Here is an 18332-nt window from a genome sequence, read left to right as displayed (position 1 = left end):
TTTGAACTTTCATCCAACTCGGAACTGTAAATCGGAAACTCGGGCCTCTTTCTAGAGCTACGACCTGAAGACCACTGACGTCATCATGATTCAACCAGTTGTTCCCAGTTGTCTTGAAAGAGCCATAAATCCGTGGCTTTGATGACAAAATTTGATGACAAAATTTGCCCATGAAGGACAGCTGCGCTATCTTCCTGTTCAAGTGAGCACAGCACAACAAGGTGAGTCCAAAAATGTATTGTATGCTGCTGCATAAATTATGTAACATACTAGGGAGATATGTATACTGTAGCTAAGAAAGTAATACTAAGGGTATGCTGTGTAATAAGCTGTTAGTAGCCCATGTGCCTCACCCTAATAATTTGGTCTATTTTCACCTCTTAATTTCACCTACTGTTCTGATTTGGTGGTGCACATGTAGCCTACAAGCTGTTTTTGAGAAATGTAATTATCTAACATTGTAAGAGCTTTCATTGTCTGCTTATATGCCCCCTTTATTCATCCTACGGTTCTGACTTGGTGTACAGGGAGAACAGTGTAAGAATGGCCCATGTTCTGAATTCTGTCACTGTACATTTCAAAAGTGCTGAACAAATAGTTATATTGACTACGTCCGTCCTATTTCGCTCATTATGTCTTAATTGAAATTACGGATAGCCTCTTATCCGCTTGTCGTCCCCTTATGTCATAGTTTGTACATTTCAATTTTCAGTGGAAACCACATTTGTTTAAGCAAGCAAGCCAGCCATATCAGCTATGCTTTTTTATAAGGCAGAAAATGAGGCTGAATGAACTGTTTCGCTGCCAGACAAGGCTCCGCTGATAGCCAGGTGTAGCAGTGTTAAGGTGATGGGACTGCTGTTGGGACTCTGCTATTGGGACAGCTTTATGTAGGCCCTAACAGTTTGTGCAATGAATGTATTGTTTAGTGTTGTGTTGTGTAGTGGCTTTGCTGGCATGCATCCCACAATTGTTTTGGTTGCCCCACCAAGATTTACATGCTAAAATCGCTACTGGGGTCAAGACAGCTTCACGTTGGGCGTTCATACAACAAATTGTATATGTTTTAAACTAGGCGTACATATACAGTAGTTGGATGGCTAATGGTGTCAAACTGTAATGCTGAAGCACCATGACGTTTCTGCCGAGCGAAGCGGTCAAAAATCCAACTTGCAGGGCAATACTGTCTCCTGTGACACTGCTCTCCAGCTGAAGTGCTGAAAGGTGCAGAAAGTGAATTCACGTCAGCAGCTGTAAATGATCATGCTGGGACCTGCTACTGTACAGTGCAGTAGCAGCACCGATAAGGAGCTTATATATTTATAGCCAAGAGATTATCTGATCGTTATGAGATTGTCCATTCTTATTTATGCACAGGAACACATCACGTTTCACTCACAGACTTAGGCTGTAAAAAGGTGTTGGAAACAAATGGTTGTAAGTTTGAGGCGAGGGAGCAGTGTAACGGCGTTCCTCCTCCTCTTCATCCGAAGAGGAGGAGCATGGATTGAACCAAAATGCAGCGTTGGAATAAGACATAATGAATTTATTGAACAAGACAAAACGAACTATACTTGACAACTAAACAAAATAACAAACCGAATGTAGACAGACTTGGACCACAAACTTACATGAAACACGAAGAACGAACGAACAAGTACTTACTACAAACAAAACGACGAACGAACGAAACAGTCCCGTATGGTGCAAACATAGACACAGACACAGGAGACAACCACCCACAAACAAACACTGTGAAACTACCTACCTTAATATGATTCTCAATCAGAGGAGATGAAAACCACCTGCCTCTAATTAAGAACCATATTAGGTACCCATTCACCAACATAGAAACAGAAAACATAGACTGCCCACCCAAACTCACGTCCTGACCAACTAACACATACAAAACTAACAGAAAACAGGTCAGGAACGTGACATAACCCCCCCCTCAAGGTGCGTACTCCGAACGCACCACCAAAAGTCTAGGGGAGGGTCTGGGTGGGCATCTGACCACGGTGGTGGCTCAGGCTCTGGGCGAGGTCCCCACCCCACCATAGTCAATCCCAGCTTACGTCTCCCCCTTAGAATGACCACCCTCTTATTTCCCCCACCTAATTTAAGGGGCAACACCAAGATAAAGGACAGCTCCGGGACAAGGTAGCTCAGGACAGAGAGGTAGCTCAGGACAGAGGGATAGCTCAGGATAGAGAGGTAGCTCAGGATAGAGAGGTAGCTCAGGATAGAGGGGCAACTCCGGACTGAAGGGCAGCTCCGGACAGAGAGACAGCTCTGGACTGAGAGGCAGTTCTGGATGAATGACGGCTCCGGACGCTCATGGCAGGCTGACGGCTCTGGACGCTCATGGCAGGCTGACGGCTCTGGACGCTCATGGCAGGCTGACGGCTCTGGACGCTCATGGCAGGCTGACGGCTCTGGACGCTCATGGCAGGCTGACGGCTCTGGACGCTCATGGCTCGCTGACGGCTCTAGACGCTCATGGCTCGCTGACGGCTCTGGCTGCTCATGGCTCGCTGACGGTTCTGGCTGCTCATGGCTCACTAACGGCTCTGGACGCTCATGGTTCACTGGCGGCTCTGGCAGATCCTGTCTGACTGGCGGCTCTGGCAGATCCTGTCTGGCTGGCGGCTCTGGCAGATCCTGTCTGGTTGGCGGCTCTGGCAGATCCTGTCTGGTTTGCGGCTCTGGCAGATCCTGTCTGGTTGGCGGCTCTGGCAGATCCTGTCTGGTTGGCGGCTCTGGCAGATCCTGTCTGGTTGGCGGCTCTGGCAGATCCTGACTGAAGAACGGCTCTAGCGGCTCCTGACTGAACGGCTCTGACGGCTCGGAACAGACGGGCGGCTCTAATGGCTCGGGACAGACGGATGGCTCAGACGGCGCTGGGCAGACGGATGGCTCAGATGGCGCTGGGGAGACGGATGGCTCAGATGGCGCTGGGGAGACGGATGGCTCAGATGGCGCTGGGGAGACGGATGGCTCTGGCCGGATAAGGCGCACTGTAGACCTGGTGCGTGGTGCCGGAACTGGAGGCACCGGGCTAAGGACACGCACCTCAGGGCGAGTGCGGGGAGAAGGAACAGTGTGTACAGGACTCTGGAGATGCACAGGTGGCTTAGTGCGTGGTGCCGGAACTGGAGGCACTGGGCTGGAGACACGCACCATAGGAAGAGTACGTGGAGGAGGAACAGGGCTCTGAAGACGCACTGGAAGCCTGGTGCGTGGTGTAGGCACTGGTGGTACTGGGCTGGGGCGGGGAGGTAGCGCCGGAAATACCGGACCGTGCAGGCGTACTGGCTCCCTTGAGCACCGAGCCTGCCCAACCTTACCTGGTTGACTGCCCACCCAAACTCACGTCCTGACCAACTAACACATACAAAACTAACAGAAAACAGGTCAGGAACGTGACAAGCAGAGAAAGCGACGCATTGTGTTTGTAGAGCCATGACGGATTACTATGTGAGGGAGACAATCTGACTGATTGTCACTGGACACAGTGACAGGATGCAGGGCTGGCCCTAGCCTTTTGGGGCACTAAGCAAGATTTGGTTGCCCCCCACAGGCAAAACATTTTACTGGTCCCCCTCTTGACGGCGGAGAGAGAGAAAAAAGTTGAAAAGTTAATTTCCTGCAATCCTACAGATTTTGCTATGGGATGGAGAGCAACATTTGCAGTTTAAAAGCTAATTTGCTGTAATTCTACACATTTTGACATGATTTATGCCATGTTAATAGGATATTTGAGTGAGAGTGACTAACAAAACGAATGGGGGCCCCTGGAGGCCCTGTGCATGTTCCCTCCGTGCCTAGTCGATAATTTGGCCATGATTACTACTAATCATGTCACTAATCTACTAAATTTTAGATAGCTGGCTAGACTAATTTACCAATATTTCTTTTTTAGCTGACATAGGCTAATTGAGTGACTGTCAATGACTGACATAACAAGAGAAAAACTGATGATGCAAAACCACATTTCTTTATTGTATTCTACTATACTAACTCTCAACAGTAAGTTGGGACCCCAATTGATAAATAAATTGGTCGGGGAGACCTAAGCAGGATGCTATCTGAATGCCAGGCAGATGAATAATGTGTGTAGATATATATTTTGGCTAACACTGCTTATCAGTGGAGGGAAAAAAATATAGGTGGTCTATGCGGTGAAAGACCCATTTGTTTGAACATCAGCTAAAACAGACATGCCAGCATTAGCTCTGTGGTAATCACGGATGGATTAAACAGTATCAAACTGTTGTATTTTTCAGCACACTCAGTGCCTGCTGCATACCAAGTCTATCAACTACTTAAGCCACAGCATGTTTTAGATATTGTATTTAAACTATAATATAGAATATCAGGCTAATAGAGACAGCACTACATATACCCCTTACTAGATTAAGATAGCATTCTGCTTTTGTCACAGGCAGGCTAAGATCTGAACCCTGGTCCACAGGAGAAGCCAACGTTTTACCATTAGGAGAAGAGGAAATTCACACTTAAGCTGAGGGTAACACTAATTTTGAAGTTGCAGTCATGCCACATGTTCCCAGTGAGACCGTAAGCCCGACTCACGTGGGACACCAGGGTTCAGATCTTGCCTGTGACAAAGGCAGATTGCTATCTTGAGCTAGTAAGGGATATACTGTATATGTAGTGTTGTCTCATGGCGCCGATAGAGAGGGCAGCTGTGCTTCTAGCCCCTAGGCAACTTTGCAGTATTTCGTTTTTTGGTGTTATTTCTTACATTACTAGGCCAGACATTTTTTGGTGTTATTATATGCAGCCGGAAAGAACTTTTCGATATCAGAGCGGCAGTTACTTACCAGCATTACGACCAGGAATGCGACTTTCCAGAATCGGATCCTTTGTCCGTTCCAGAGGCTGATACAATTAATCGGCGGCGAAGAAGAGGTACTCGGAGTGGACTTCTATTCCGATTCAGGAGGCACGCACACCACCCACAGCTTCCAAGTATATTACTCGCTAATGTTCAGTCTCTGGATAATAAAGTTTACTTTATTATCGAAGATTGTGAGGATTTCCATCCAGAGAAACATCAGGGATTGTAACATACTCTGTTTCACAGAAACATGTCTCTATCTGGATATACTGTCTGAGTCTGTACAGCCAGTTGGGTCATTGCGCAGACAGGAATAAATATCTCTCCGGGAAAAAGAAGGGTGGGGGTGTATGTTTCATGATTAACTACTCATGGTGTAATTGTGATAACATACAGGAACTCAATTCCTTTTGATCACACAACCTAGAATACCTCACAATCAAATGCCGACCGTATTACCTCCCGAGAGAATTCCCTTCGGTTATAGTCACAGCCGTGTATATTCCCCTTCAAGCCGATACCACAACAGCCCTCAAAGAACTTCACTGGACTTTATGCAAACTGGAAACCATATATCCTGAGGCCGCATATGTTGTAGCTGGGGATTTTAACAAAGCAAATTTGATGAAAATGCTACCTAAGTTCTATCAACACATTTACTGTAGTACTTGTGCTACTAAAACACTCGACCACTGCTACTCCAACTTCCGGGATGCCTACAAGGCCCTCCCGCAAATCCATTTTGCTCCTTCCTTCCTATAGGCAGAAACTCAAACAGGAAGTACCTGTGCTAACCATTTGGAATCCACCAGCTGGCTAGAGTGTTTACGGACATATTCAATATCTCCCGATCCCAGTCTGCTGTCCCCACATGCTTCAAGATGGCCACCATTGCTCCTGTACCCAAGAAAGCAAAGGTACTGAAATAAATGACTATCGCCCCGTAGCACTCACTTCTGTCATCATGAAATGCTTTAAGAGACTAGTCAAGGATCATATCACCTCTACCTTACCTGACACTCTAGACCCACTTCAATTTGCTTACCGCCCCAACTGATCCACAGACGATGCAATCGCCATCACACTGCATACTGCCCTATCCCATCTGGACAAGGGGAATACCTACAGTATGTAAGAATGCTGTTCATTGACTATAGCTCAGCATTCAACACCATAGTACCCTCCACGCTCATCATTAAGCTCGAGGCCCTGGGTCTGAACCCCGTCCTGTGCAACTGGGTCTATCCTGGACTTCCTGACGGGCCGCCCCCGGGTGGTGAAGGTAGGAAACAACACCTCCACTTCACTGATCCTCAACACGGGGGCCCCACAAGGGTGTGTGCTGAGCCCCTCCTGTACTTACTGTTCACATATGACTGCATGACCCCGCTCGCCTCCAACTCAATCATCAAGTTTGCAGATGACACAACAGTAGTAGGCTTGATTACCAACAATGACGAGACAGCCGACAGGGAGGAGGTGAGGGTTCTGGGAGTGTGGTGTCAGGAAAACAACCTCACACTTAACGTCAACAAAACAAAGGAGCTGATCGTGGACTTCAGGAAACAGCAGAGGGAGCACCCCCCTATCCACATCGACGAGACCACAGTGGAGAAGATGGAAAGCTTCAAGTTCCTCGGAGTACAAATGACTGACAAACTGAAATGGTCCACCCACAGTGACAGTGTGGTGAAGAAGGCGCAACAGCGCCTCTTCAACCTCAGGAGGCTGAAGAAATTTGGCTAGGCACCTAAAACCCATACAAACTTTTACAGATGCACAATTGAGAGCATCCTGTCAGGATGTATCACCGCCTGGTATGGCAACTGCACCACCCACAGCCGCAGGGCTCTCCAGGGGATGGTGCAGTCTGCCCAACGCATCACCGGGGGCAAACTGCCCTCCAGGACACCTACAGCACCAGATATCACAGGAAAGCCAGGACAACAACCACCCAAGCCACTGCCTGTTCACCCCACTATCATCCAGAAGGCGAGGTCAGTACAGGTGCATCAAAGCTGGGACCGAGAGAATGTAAAACAGCATCTTTCTCAAGGCCATCAGACTGTTAAATAGCCATCACTAGCACATTAGAGACTGCTGCCTATACTCGGCCTTGTCCGGGGCTATACTCGGCCTTGTCTCAGGGTAGTAGTTTGGTGGTTGAAGAAATCCCTCTAGTGGTGTGGGGGCTGTGCTTTGGCAAAGAGGGGGTGGTTATATTCTGCCTGTTTGGCCCTGTCCGGGGGCCATAGTGTCTCCCGACCGCTTCTGTCTCAGCCTCCAGTATTTATGCTGCAATAGTTTATGTGTCAGGGGGCTAGGGTCAGTCTGTTATCTGGAATATTTCTCCTGTCTCATCCGGTGTCCTGTGTGAATTTAAGTATGCTCCCTCTAATTCTCTCTCTTTTCTCTCTCTCTCTTTCTCTCTCGGGGGACCTGAGCCCTAGGACCATGCCTCAGGACTACCTGGCCTGATGACTCCTTGCTGTCCCCAGTCCACCTGGTCATGCTGCTGCTCCAGTTTCAACTGTTCTGTCGGCGGCTATGGAACCCTGACCTGTTCACTGGACGTGCTACCTTGTCCCGGACCTAATGTTTTGAACTCTCTCTCTACCGCACCTGCTGTCTCTAACTCTGAGTGACATTTATTCCCGAGGTGCTGTCCTGTTGCACCCTCTACAACCACTGTGATCTGACCCTGCTGGTCATCTATGAACGTTTGAACATCTTGGCCATGTTCTGTTATAATCTCCACCCATCACAGCCTGAAGAGGACTGGCCACCCCTCAGAGCCTGGTTCCTCTCTAGGTTTCTTCTTAGGTTCTGGCCTTTCTAAGGAGTTTTTCCTAGATACCGTGCTTCTACATTTGCATTGCTTGCTGTTTGGGAATTTAGGCTGGGTTTCTGTACAGCACTTTGTGACATCAGCTGATGTAAAAAGGGCTTTATAAATACATTTGATTGATTGATTGACATACATAGACTTGAAATCACTGGCCACTTTAATAATGTTTACATATTTTGCATTACTCATCTCATATGTATATACTGTATTGTATTATATTCTATTCTACTGTATCTTAGTCTATGGCACTCTGACAATGCTCGTCCATATATTTACATATTCTTTAATTCCATTCCTTTACTTAGATTTGTGTGTATTGTGCGTATTGTTGTGAAATTGTTAGATATTACTTGTTAAATATTACTGCACTGTTGGAGCTAGAAACACAAGCATTTCTCTACATCCGCAATAACATCTGCTAAACATGTGTATGTGACCAAAAACAGTTTATTTGATTTATATTCACCCCCTTTGACCTCCTTCCCCATGAGAGACCACCCCACGTTGGACGTCATTGTCACATGCGGGATCTGAACCCTGTTTTCCCATGGGAGAACCCAACTCCTTAGCATTGAACAAAGAGGAAAATCAGTGTCGCCATTAGACCTTTAACCAGATTAGTACGGTAGGTCAATACAGTTCAAACAGGTCTATTGTGGTAGTTGACGCATGGACTCGTCAACCTTATGAGCCCTTATCATCAAAAGCAGCTATTTCCTTTGAGTCATGTAGAAGGAGGAAGAAAGTCTCTTTCCTTCCATAACCCCAGAACAACAGACCTCTCACTGCCCACGCTCCATTTCCATCCTGCCTTATCTCCCTCTTGGTTCCTTTATTAATGGATGACTTCCTGCTCTTCCTCTACCTGTGAACCCTTTGACATTTCAATCGGCATGCATCTGGGGTAAAGTGAGATGGCACATGTTCCCAGTGATCCGCACCTTCACCCTTTGTAAAGGTCTTGCTGTTTTTTGGTCATTGGTTTGGATTTGTTTTGACAGCTCTGAGATGGTTTGAGCAGATCTGAACCGCAGACCAGGGTTTTATTTATTAGGCACCAAACCGAAGAAAATGTCCTGAAACAAGAAGGGACTACCTGGACCTGTCCAATAAGAAACACACATCTTAAAACGTTTTCCATTGCGTACAAACCAGGGTAGTCTCCAGTGCAGATAGAGGGGTAAGTAACTATCCTTATAGGGACCATCTGACCTCCTCAGACTCAAATCCCAGTCTCTTTTGTCTAGGTCTAGAAATCCTTTAGTTTCACATAGAATACCATACCTAAAGTACTGTAGGTGCGTCATGCTTGTGTATGGGCCTCATCATTAAATTATTATCATGATTGTATGTGTTTGGGAGGAGGTGACAGTAATCATTAAGCATCATTAGAACAATTAATAACTGTACTAGATGGCAGTGAATGGGAATGTATCATGTCTTCGTCTATGCACTCGTGGTTTGAAATGGTCACATTCACACTGTGAACCACATACACACCAGACCTGCAGTTCAAATATAACAGACCATTTAGTCAGTCAGTCAGTGCAGCAATGACCTGAGGTTAACTCTACTGTTTAGCTCCTGAATGTCATGGCTGCGGTTTGTACTTCGAGATAGGTTACGTAAATTTCCTGGTTGATGTCATGCCATTGTTGTGGATATTTTCAGGGGGACAATAGGCTTTTTTCCCCCAGCCACGTTTCCTCTTCCTCCACCAGCTGCTCTATACAATACTTCACCCTCCTACTCACTGCTAAAGGCCTTTGCAGACTGTACGTCGGATTCAGTCCTTTGCGATTATCACGTCGCACTGTGCGGTGTTACCAAATTAAAATCTTAATATCAACCTAGCCAGATTATACGATTTGCTTCAGTTCTGTCGTCACATTCTCCGACTGCCTTGCGAGGCCACGTTATCCGATATAGGCTACGTCAGCTGCAGCGGTGCATTCGATCTGTGCATGTGCCAGCAACAGCAGCGCAAGCCTCTCTCAATGCTTATGCGCGAGTGAAAGTATCCATCTTAGAAATTGTTTTCACATTCAAACTTTTTATGTCCAAACTTCCCAAAATAACATGGTCCCTGTTGTAGAACGTTTGTTTTGTCTGGCGATTGTAAAGTTGTGTAAGCAAGATTATTAGGGAGATCGTTCAAATCAAACTATTATATTAATCTGACTATTCACAATAACCGTATTATTGTGTGCATACTAAGTGCTGGCCATGTTCCTATTGGTCAGTCGCCGGGATCGGCTTGCAACACCAGCCGCACTTCACGATAAAGGAAAACAAATAACTGAACTTTATCGGAGCCTACGACCGCACGTAGTGGTACTTCATCGGCAGACCTAGACCCTGTCACACTGAACAAGCCAAGACGTCCAACAATCGTTCACAACCTAAGAGTATGCCCATGACATGGACATTTATTTGGAACGTTAAAATTGTGGCATAAAATCGTACAGTCTGCAAAGGCCTTAAGAGGCTCAGACACAATCTCCACAAACTCCACAGCCTAATGGATGTGACTGGGCAAAGGTAAGGATACAATCTGAGTTTGGTCTTTCGACTGCATTTGTATTACACTATCAGCATTTTAGGCCTATGGTTAGCTCATATGCAGTATTCCAATTTCCTCAAGAGATTAGGGTTAGTAATGTATAATTAGGTTAACATAGTTGGCTGTGATTTGATGCAACATTAGTGCTTTACTCGTGTGTATTATTTTTGTCATGGTCTTTTTAAGATTGTTGAGATTTTGACTGTGAGCTCTCTTTGTATCATTATCAGCCTGTGTCCCTTTCCTGTGATACCATATCCCTGACATCCACCCAGCCCCAAGGTCTGCTAGAACGCTACAGCAAGGTCACAGTGTGCTGAGTGAGGACGGTCTGTTCTCCACTGTGTTTATCACAGCAACCCAGTCAGCATCTCTTGCTCTCTCTCCAGAGGCCAGGCCTCCCATTTCACTGAGACAGATCTCTCTGTGTGTCTGAGTGATGTGGGTGAGGCCAGGCCACTGGTTAGCATTACAGACGGCTGTACGGCTAACACCTGTTCTCCGCCTCCTACTCCACACCACGCCACACTGCTTCCCCATCTCCAATTTCCTTTCTCTCTTCCCTCTTTCTCACCCCGTCTATCTCCTCTCTCTGTGTCTATTTCTGTCTCTCCTCTCTGCACCCCTCCCTATTCTACTGTTTTTTGTTGTTGTGGGATGCTGCTGCTCGTAGGGGCTTAGTGTATCTCTAGCAGTAGTGAATGATTTTCTACATATCTGCTCTAGTGCTGCCTATGGTATGCGTGTGTGGTATGCGAATATGATTGTCGTATTTATTTGTCATAGTACACAGCAGATGGGCATAATGCTAATTTCCCAGTGGAAAGCCTCTGTCCTGTTGGTATTTCATCAAGGGGATTGAGCCTGCTGCTGGCTGCAAACTCAAACTGGCAGTATACTGTTCATGATTTGAACACAAAACAAAACACATGCGCTCCCCTCAGCTCGACAACTCCACTGCTGAACTAAATAATGCCAAATCGACTGCAAAAGAGGGAGATGCTTTCTTACCAACCTATTCACTCTAATATGACAATCATGATATGAAAAAAGCAATTCGCAAATTCATTGCATACTCCAAAATGAAGACACCTGTCTGAAACATACAAAAAGTGATACTTCACCTAAAAGCCCCCAGACTCTTGTAACCACAAGGGCAGCTGTCAGCCTGGCATCAATGACAGCCCTGCCACTTTATCTAGTTGCCCTCCACCTGTCAAAGCTGAAGCAGTGACGGAAGAGCATCACTTCCCGAACCACCCATTTTGAACTTTATCACCACCACCTCCCCAAAGCAGCATCCTCCTGACCCAGCCCAGCATCTCTCTCCTCAGTCTGCTGCTTACCTTTGTGAGAGCCATGCAGTGGAGGCGTGTGGGTGTTCCACCAACGTTCTCTTATCGCACAGGAACTCCTTTAAATCTGACAGACACAACGAGAGAGAGAGAGAGAGAGAGAGAGAGAGAGAGAGAGAGAGAGAGAGAGAGAGAGAGAGAGAGAGAGAGAGAGAGAGAGAGAGAGAGAGAGAGAGAGAGAGAGAGAGAGGAGAGAGAAAGAGGGAGTGAAGTTGCACTCTCACTCACTATGTGGAAGGAGCCAATAGCTGCTGCTGTTGTGATGATGCTGCTGTCGGTCTGTAAGTGCTGCAGTGAGGCAGGAGGCGCACGTGGTCACTACAACAGGAAGAGCTCCTCCTCTCCTCCCCTCCCTCATCCCTCCATTGTAATCTCCTCTCTCACAGCCTCACTGAAGCTCAGTGATTTACTGGCTTAGGGAAAGAAGCAATACCAGTGAGATGGAGGAGAGGGCAGGGGAGAAGAGAGAAAGAGGATCGATGTCAACGTGGGAGAGGATGAGAGACAGGGAACTGGAGAGTAGGAGAGGATTGGAGAGTAGAGAAGAGAATGTTGTTCAGTGAAATGGTAACTATTTGTGAGTAACTTGCAAGTGAAGTTCAGGTCCAGTGGTGGTGGGCTCCCGTTCAGGTTTCCACTGGCATAAAGCACATTAATTCCCCCAGTGCTCGTGTTCCTGAAACAAGAGATGGATGTCTACTGGCAACAGACAAACAACCCACTCTCTCTCACACAAACTACAAATGTTTTCGCTCACCTTGAGCATCACTTTTCAACTCCTTAAATAATCTTTGTTCATCTTGAAATAGTCTGTAAAGAGTTCTACCTGGCATGCATTACGTTTTTTTTTATCCATTTGTCAGAAAGTACAATATCTCAGTATGTTGTAGTAGGAGTTGCTCGTAAGTTATTTGCGTGAACTTGAATTTATTTAGAGAACTTGTGTTCTTCAAGCATTAGCTGATGTTATGCTGCCACCGTGTGGTTGGTTTAGGAACAACAGCAATGACCTTTCTCTTTTGCAAACAACAATCCAAGTCCTGTTACATACAATACATCCATCCATGAACAACCTCAGCCTGTCTTTCCCTACTAGGGATGTATTCATAGCATACTGAGTGTACAAAACATAAAAGGGGAACTTCAAAATGTTTCAACATATTCATCATCTCTAGCACCACCCCAACATCAACATATGTGAAAATGGTGCATTTCTATTTTTTGTAGTAAAAAAAATTGAGGAAGATAAGTGTTTCCAATGACAACATTGGTATGCATTGTGTGATTTTGACCAATTGTGAGTAGGCATTGCCTACTAATTCTCTCCAAATTGGTTGATGATGTCATTGGAAAAACTGAGAGCTCTTTCTCTATCTTTTTACAACAAAACATCAAAATGCACAAATTCACATATATGTTGATGGTGGGGTGGTGCTGAAGATTATGAATATGAACTTGACATTTTTAAAAAAATGTTCCTTTAAGAACACCTGCTTTTTTCATAACTAGACTGACAGGTGAATCCAGGTGAAAGCCATGATCCCTTATTGATGCCACTTGCTATGTAAATCCACTTCAATCAGTGTAGATGAAGGGGAGGAGAGAGGTTAAAGAAGGATTTTTAAGCCTTGAGACAATGATTAAATGGGCAAGACAAAATATTTAAGTGCCTTTGAAACGGGGTATGGCAGTAAAGTAGGTGCCAGGAGCACCGGTTTGTGTCAAGAACTGCAACTCTGCTGGGTTTTTCACGCTCAACAGTTTCCTGTGGGTATCAAGAATGGTCCACCTACCAAAGGACATCTAACGAACTTAACACAACTGTGGGAAGCATTGGAGTCAACATGGGCCAGTATATCCCTGTGGAAGTCTTTCGACACCTTGTAGCGTCCATTGGGGGGGTTAATGTTTTGTGCACTGTGTACATAGTATGTATTCAGCTGATCAGCCCCCCATTCGGTTGATTAAACACCAGAATAACAAATTCTAAATGAACGAATGACAACAAACCAAAATCTACACCTATCAGTGAGCTGTCACAATACTGCGCAGTCTTTCATGTATTTACTTTGTATAGCACATCATCAACCACAGTCTGTAGCTCTTCTTAAACGCATAACGAAGCTGTTGAGGGTGAGGGCAATGGTGTAAGAAAATTCAATAGTGCAAGTCCTTTTCTGTATGATTCCTTACTTGCTGAAGGAGTGTGACAAATTTCGAAGTGTTTTTGACACCCTGGGTTGACTCCTCCTGCTTCGCATCGTTACGTTTCTCCAATAGTCAAATTTCGAAGTTAAAGCAGAAATGTTTCCACTTTGAACGAAAAGAAGACGGTTGAGCACTGAGCCATCTTTGACTGTCCTTCAAGGCTAAGTGTGTCTTCGCACTAATCCCGCCTAATCGACTGACCCTGCGGCCCCGGAGCTGGAGAGAAAGTGAATGTCACTTGCAACCTAACGTTCCAGCTGCCAAAAACAGAACAGAGCAGACGAAGCCAATAAACATCATTCTCGGTTCTCAGATCGGAATCAAATCGACCGCAAAAGAGCAAAAGAAGCGAGAAAAAGACTGCTCATGACCAATCCAGAAACAAGATTCATATTGGAATTCATTTTGAAAGGTGAAAGAGTAACTGCGAAATTGCCACTGCTCTCATGGACTGGTAACTTTACGGAAGTGCTGGTTTGTGTTTTTAGCCTGCTAGCTACGTCAGCTTCTGATCTTAGTGTGTTCAATGTTCAAGCTAGTTAATAAGGCTACTTAGCGAACTAGCTAGCTAACATATTCTGTATACTTACTGTTTTGTACTCAAATTAATTTGACAATAGAATCATGTCGCTACACTGCATAAACCCCACAAGATGCCCAATGCCTTAATTTCAACTAACTTATGTTAGCTATCTAAAGCAAGATATGCAGATTGTTGACATGGCTGTCTTTTAGTTTGTAGATGATAATACTATCTATCTAGGCAGTCAACAGCATTTTCGGCCCAGGACCACCCCAAAAAATGCATCTAGCTATAAAATTCAATACAGTAAGATCACACAAACATGTATTTCTCAGGGACACCAACAAATGAACATGTTCCAAGCACACCAAGACAGTCGTGAAGAGGGCACAAACCTACTCCACCTCAGGAGACTGAAAAGATTTGGCATGGGTCCTCAGATCCTCAAAAGGATCTACAGCTGCACCATCGAGAGCATCCTGATGGGTTGCATCACTGCCTGGTTTGGCAACTGCTCGGCCTCTGACCGCAAGGCACTACAGAGGGTAGTGCGTACGGCCCGGGTGGTGTCTACACCGGGTGGTGTCAGAGGAAGGCCTTCAAAATTGTCAAAGACTCCAGTCACCTTAGTCATAGACTGTCCTCTCTGCTACCGCATGGCAAGCGGTACTGGAACGCCAAGTCTATGTCCAAGAGGCTTCTAAACAGCTTCTACCCCCAAGGCATAAGACTCCTGAACATCTAATCAAATGGCTACCCAGACTATTTGCATTGCCCCCCCCCCCCCCCCTCCCCTCTTTTACACTGCTGCTATTCTCTGTTATTATCTATACATAGTCACTTTAATAACTCTACCCACATGTACATATTATCTCAATTGCATCGACTAACCGGTGCCCCCAGCACATTGACTCTGTACCGGTACCCCCTGTATATAGCCTCGCTATTGTTATTTTACTGCTGCTCTAAAAATATTTGTTACTTTCATTTCCTTTTTTTGGTTGGTATTTTTCTGAAAACGGCATTATTGGTTAAGGGCTTGTAAGCAAGCATTTCACGGTAAGGTCTACAACTGCTGTATTCGGCGCATGTGACTAATACAATTTGATTTGAGATACTGGTGGATTTCGAGGGAACCTGAAGCTGTACAGGTTGTGGTTGTGTAAACCCCAACACTGAAAGAGGTAAGAAATGCTGTATGAAATTTCTGTAATGGTTTGTGATTCAGTAATTATTTTGTTGGCAATCGATAAAATTGTTAGCTATGTTTGCCTGTTCAGCACATTGCCTGCCTATATACAGTACAGCATTGATTCCTATCTAGTGTGAACTACCCACCAGAAAGAAGGAATTAATATCCATTGTCGTCAGTCAAGTAAACAATGGCTCATCTGCATGACATGGAAGTATTCAGACTTATTTTGTTACATTACAGCCTTATTCTAAAATTGATTAACTTGTTTTTTCCTCATCAATCTACACACAATACCCCATAATGACAAAGCAACAACAGATTTCTTGACATTTTTGCAAATGTATTAATAATCAAAACTGAAATATCATATTAACATAAGTATTCAGACCATTTACTTAGTACTTTGTTGAAGGACCTTTGGCAGCAATTACAGCCTCGAGTCTTCTTGGGTATTACACTACAAGCTTGGCACACCTGTATTTGGGTAGTTTCTCCCATTTTTCACTGCAGATCCTCTCAAGTTCTGTCAGGTTGGATGGGGAGCGTCGCTGCTTAGCTATTTTCAGGTCTCCAGAAATGTCTGATCTGGTTCATGTCCGGGCTCTGGCTGGGCCACTAAAGGACATTCGGAGACTTGTTCCGGAGCCACTTCTGCGTTGCATTGGCTGTGTGCTTAGGGTCGTTGTCCTGTTGGAAGGTGAATCTTCACCCCAGTCTGAGGTCCTGAGCGCTCTGTAGCAGGTTTTCATCAAGGATCTCTCTGTACTTTGCTCCGTTCATCTTTCTCTCAATCCTGACAAGTCTCCCAGTCCTTGCAGCTGAAAAACATCCCCACAGCATGATGCTGCCACCACCATGCTTCACCGTAGGGATCGTGCCAGGTTTCCTCCAGACGTGACGCTTCGCATTCAGGCCAAAGAGTTCAACCTTGGTTTCATCAGACCAGAGAATCTTGTTTCTCATGGTCTGAGAGTCCTTTAGTTGCCTTTTGGCAAACTCCAATTGGGCTGTCATGTGCCTTTTACTGAGGAGTGGCTTTCGTCTGGCCACTACCATAAAGGCCTGATTGGTGGAGTGCTGAAGAGATGGTTGTCCCTCTGGAAGGTTCTCCCATCTTCACACAGGAACTCTGGAGCTCTGTCAGAGAGACCATCTGGTTCATGGTCACCTCCCTGACCAAGGCCCTTTTCCCCCGATTGCTCAGTTTGACCGGGCGGCCAGCCCTAGGAAGAGTCTTGTTGGTTCCAAACTTCTTCCCTTTAAGAATGATGGAGGCCACTGTGTTCTTGGGGACCTTCAATGCTGCAGACATTTTTTGGTACCCTTCCCCAGATCTGTGCATTGACACAATCCTGTCTCAGAGCTCTACGGACAATGTCTTTGACCTAATGGCTTGTTTTTTGCTCTGACATCCACTGTCCACTGTGGGACCTTACATGCTTTTCAGAATCATGTCCAATCTATTGAATTTACCACAGGTGGACTCCAATCAAGTTGTAGAAACATCTCAAGGAGGATCAATGGAAACAGGATGCACCTGAGCTCAATTTCGAGTCTCATAGCAAAGGGATGTAAATAAGGGATTTATTTTTTGTATTTTTTTATACATTTGCAGACATTTCTAAAAACCTGTTTTCGCTTTGTCATTATGGGGTATTGGGTGTAGATTGATGAGGATTCGTTTTTTAAAATCCATTTTAGAATAAGGCTGCAACGTAACAAAATGTGGAGAAAGGGAAGGGGTCTGAATATTTTCAGAATGCACTGTATTGGTTGAGTATGGACCATAAAATAATTGGATGGTTACCTTAGCATGTTACACTGGTTAAAGCAACACAATACATATTCCATCCATATTATGCTATCAGAATTCATGTTTATTTGTCATATGCACAGGATACAGTGGGGTATATACAGGAATATGAAATTGCATTGTACTATTGAAGTAACAATTCATTTTATGTTTTCCCACACAGTGCCAACAATCCCCAAAGACTCAGAATCGTTCCTCCCGACACAAGCAACCAAGCAAGAGTTTTTCCAGGAAAATCAGTGCAAAGGGCTTGGTAGGAAACTTTTGTTCATACAGAATGTCAGACATTGCGCTTGTTACAAGTATTATACCTTTTCCTGATGAAACTTGAGAAATGCATATACAATTACATTGAGTTTAGTATCAATACTATAAAAACTTGGTTTGTAAAGGCCATTGACACTTGTGCTAATAAGTGATTTCAATGCATTTCAGTGAGATCAGCATCAACACTGCTGGAGTAACAGAACAATGGAAGACTTGGACTTCTTGCTGCATGAAAAGACTGACCACAAATCTCTGTTGTGAAAAATCCACATAATTCACTAATAAAAACTTTACAAGATATAAGTGACTGTTTTCAACAAAAAAATAGTAAATTACAATGACAACTGAACACATGTAGCTGAAATAAAACACACAAACAAGGCAGGACATATATAGCTAACCAACAGCTCCCAGGAAAAAAAGCCTACATGGTGCCGCAGTGGATCACGGGAGGCCAGTACTCGCCACACACAGCAGCTTGGAATGACAACCATGTTGCCAGGTCCCACACCTCCAGGTCACAAACTGTTATGTGCTGCTCCTGATTCCCACCTTTCACTCCCTACTAGGAGGTCATCAGAGCCGGTATGACCAATGTGCATCCTTACAGCCCTGCTACAGAGCTTAACTGATCAATTGCTGACGCGTGACTTCATTCTCATCTTGTGAATTGAATTAATGAGAAATAGAGTTGATTTG

At 45.1% G+C, this 18332-nt stretch overlaps 1 protein-coding gene and 1 long non-coding RNA gene across 4 annotated transcripts in view; one reads left to right on the top strand and one right to left on the bottom strand.

Moving 5' to 3' along the window:
• LOC139530400 (coronin-2B-like) overlaps positions 1–11885 on the bottom strand; it is a 48995-nt gene extending 37110 nt beyond the window's left edge. The window contains exon 1 of one of the 3 annotated variants that reach the window (XM_071326773.1): positions 11619–11885. In XM_071326773.1, the coding sequence (XP_071182874.1) occupies positions 11619–11633 (15 nt within the window). In that variant the 5' untranslated portion in view covers positions 11634–11885. Of the gene's footprint in view, positions 1–4844; positions 4979–11618 lie in introns of those variants that run through there. The other 2 variants (XM_071326771.1, XM_071326772.1) reach the window with 2 other exon arrangements.
• A 2156-nt stretch (positions 11886–14041) lies between these two features.
• On the top strand, positions 14042–18064 carry LOC139530401 (uncharacterized). The gene is made up of 4 exons (XR_011666022.1): positions 14042–14247; positions 14694–15542; positions 17530–17619; positions 17802–18064. It is a non-coding gene; the product is annotated as an uncharacterized lncRNA (long non-coding RNA).
• The last annotated feature ends 268 nt before the right edge of the window (positions 18065–18332 follow it).

The sequence above is a fragment of the Salvelinus alpinus genome, chromosome 9 (assembly GCF_045679555.1).
Source record: "Salvelinus alpinus chromosome 9, SLU_Salpinus.1, whole genome shotgun sequence".
In the NCBI taxonomy this organism is placed as follows: Eukaryota; Metazoa; Chordata; class Actinopteri; order Salmoniformes; family Salmonidae; genus Salvelinus; species Salvelinus alpinus.
The sequence above is the reverse complement of the archived record's forward strand: the minus strand, read 5'-3'. Positions and strand labels throughout refer to the sequence as shown.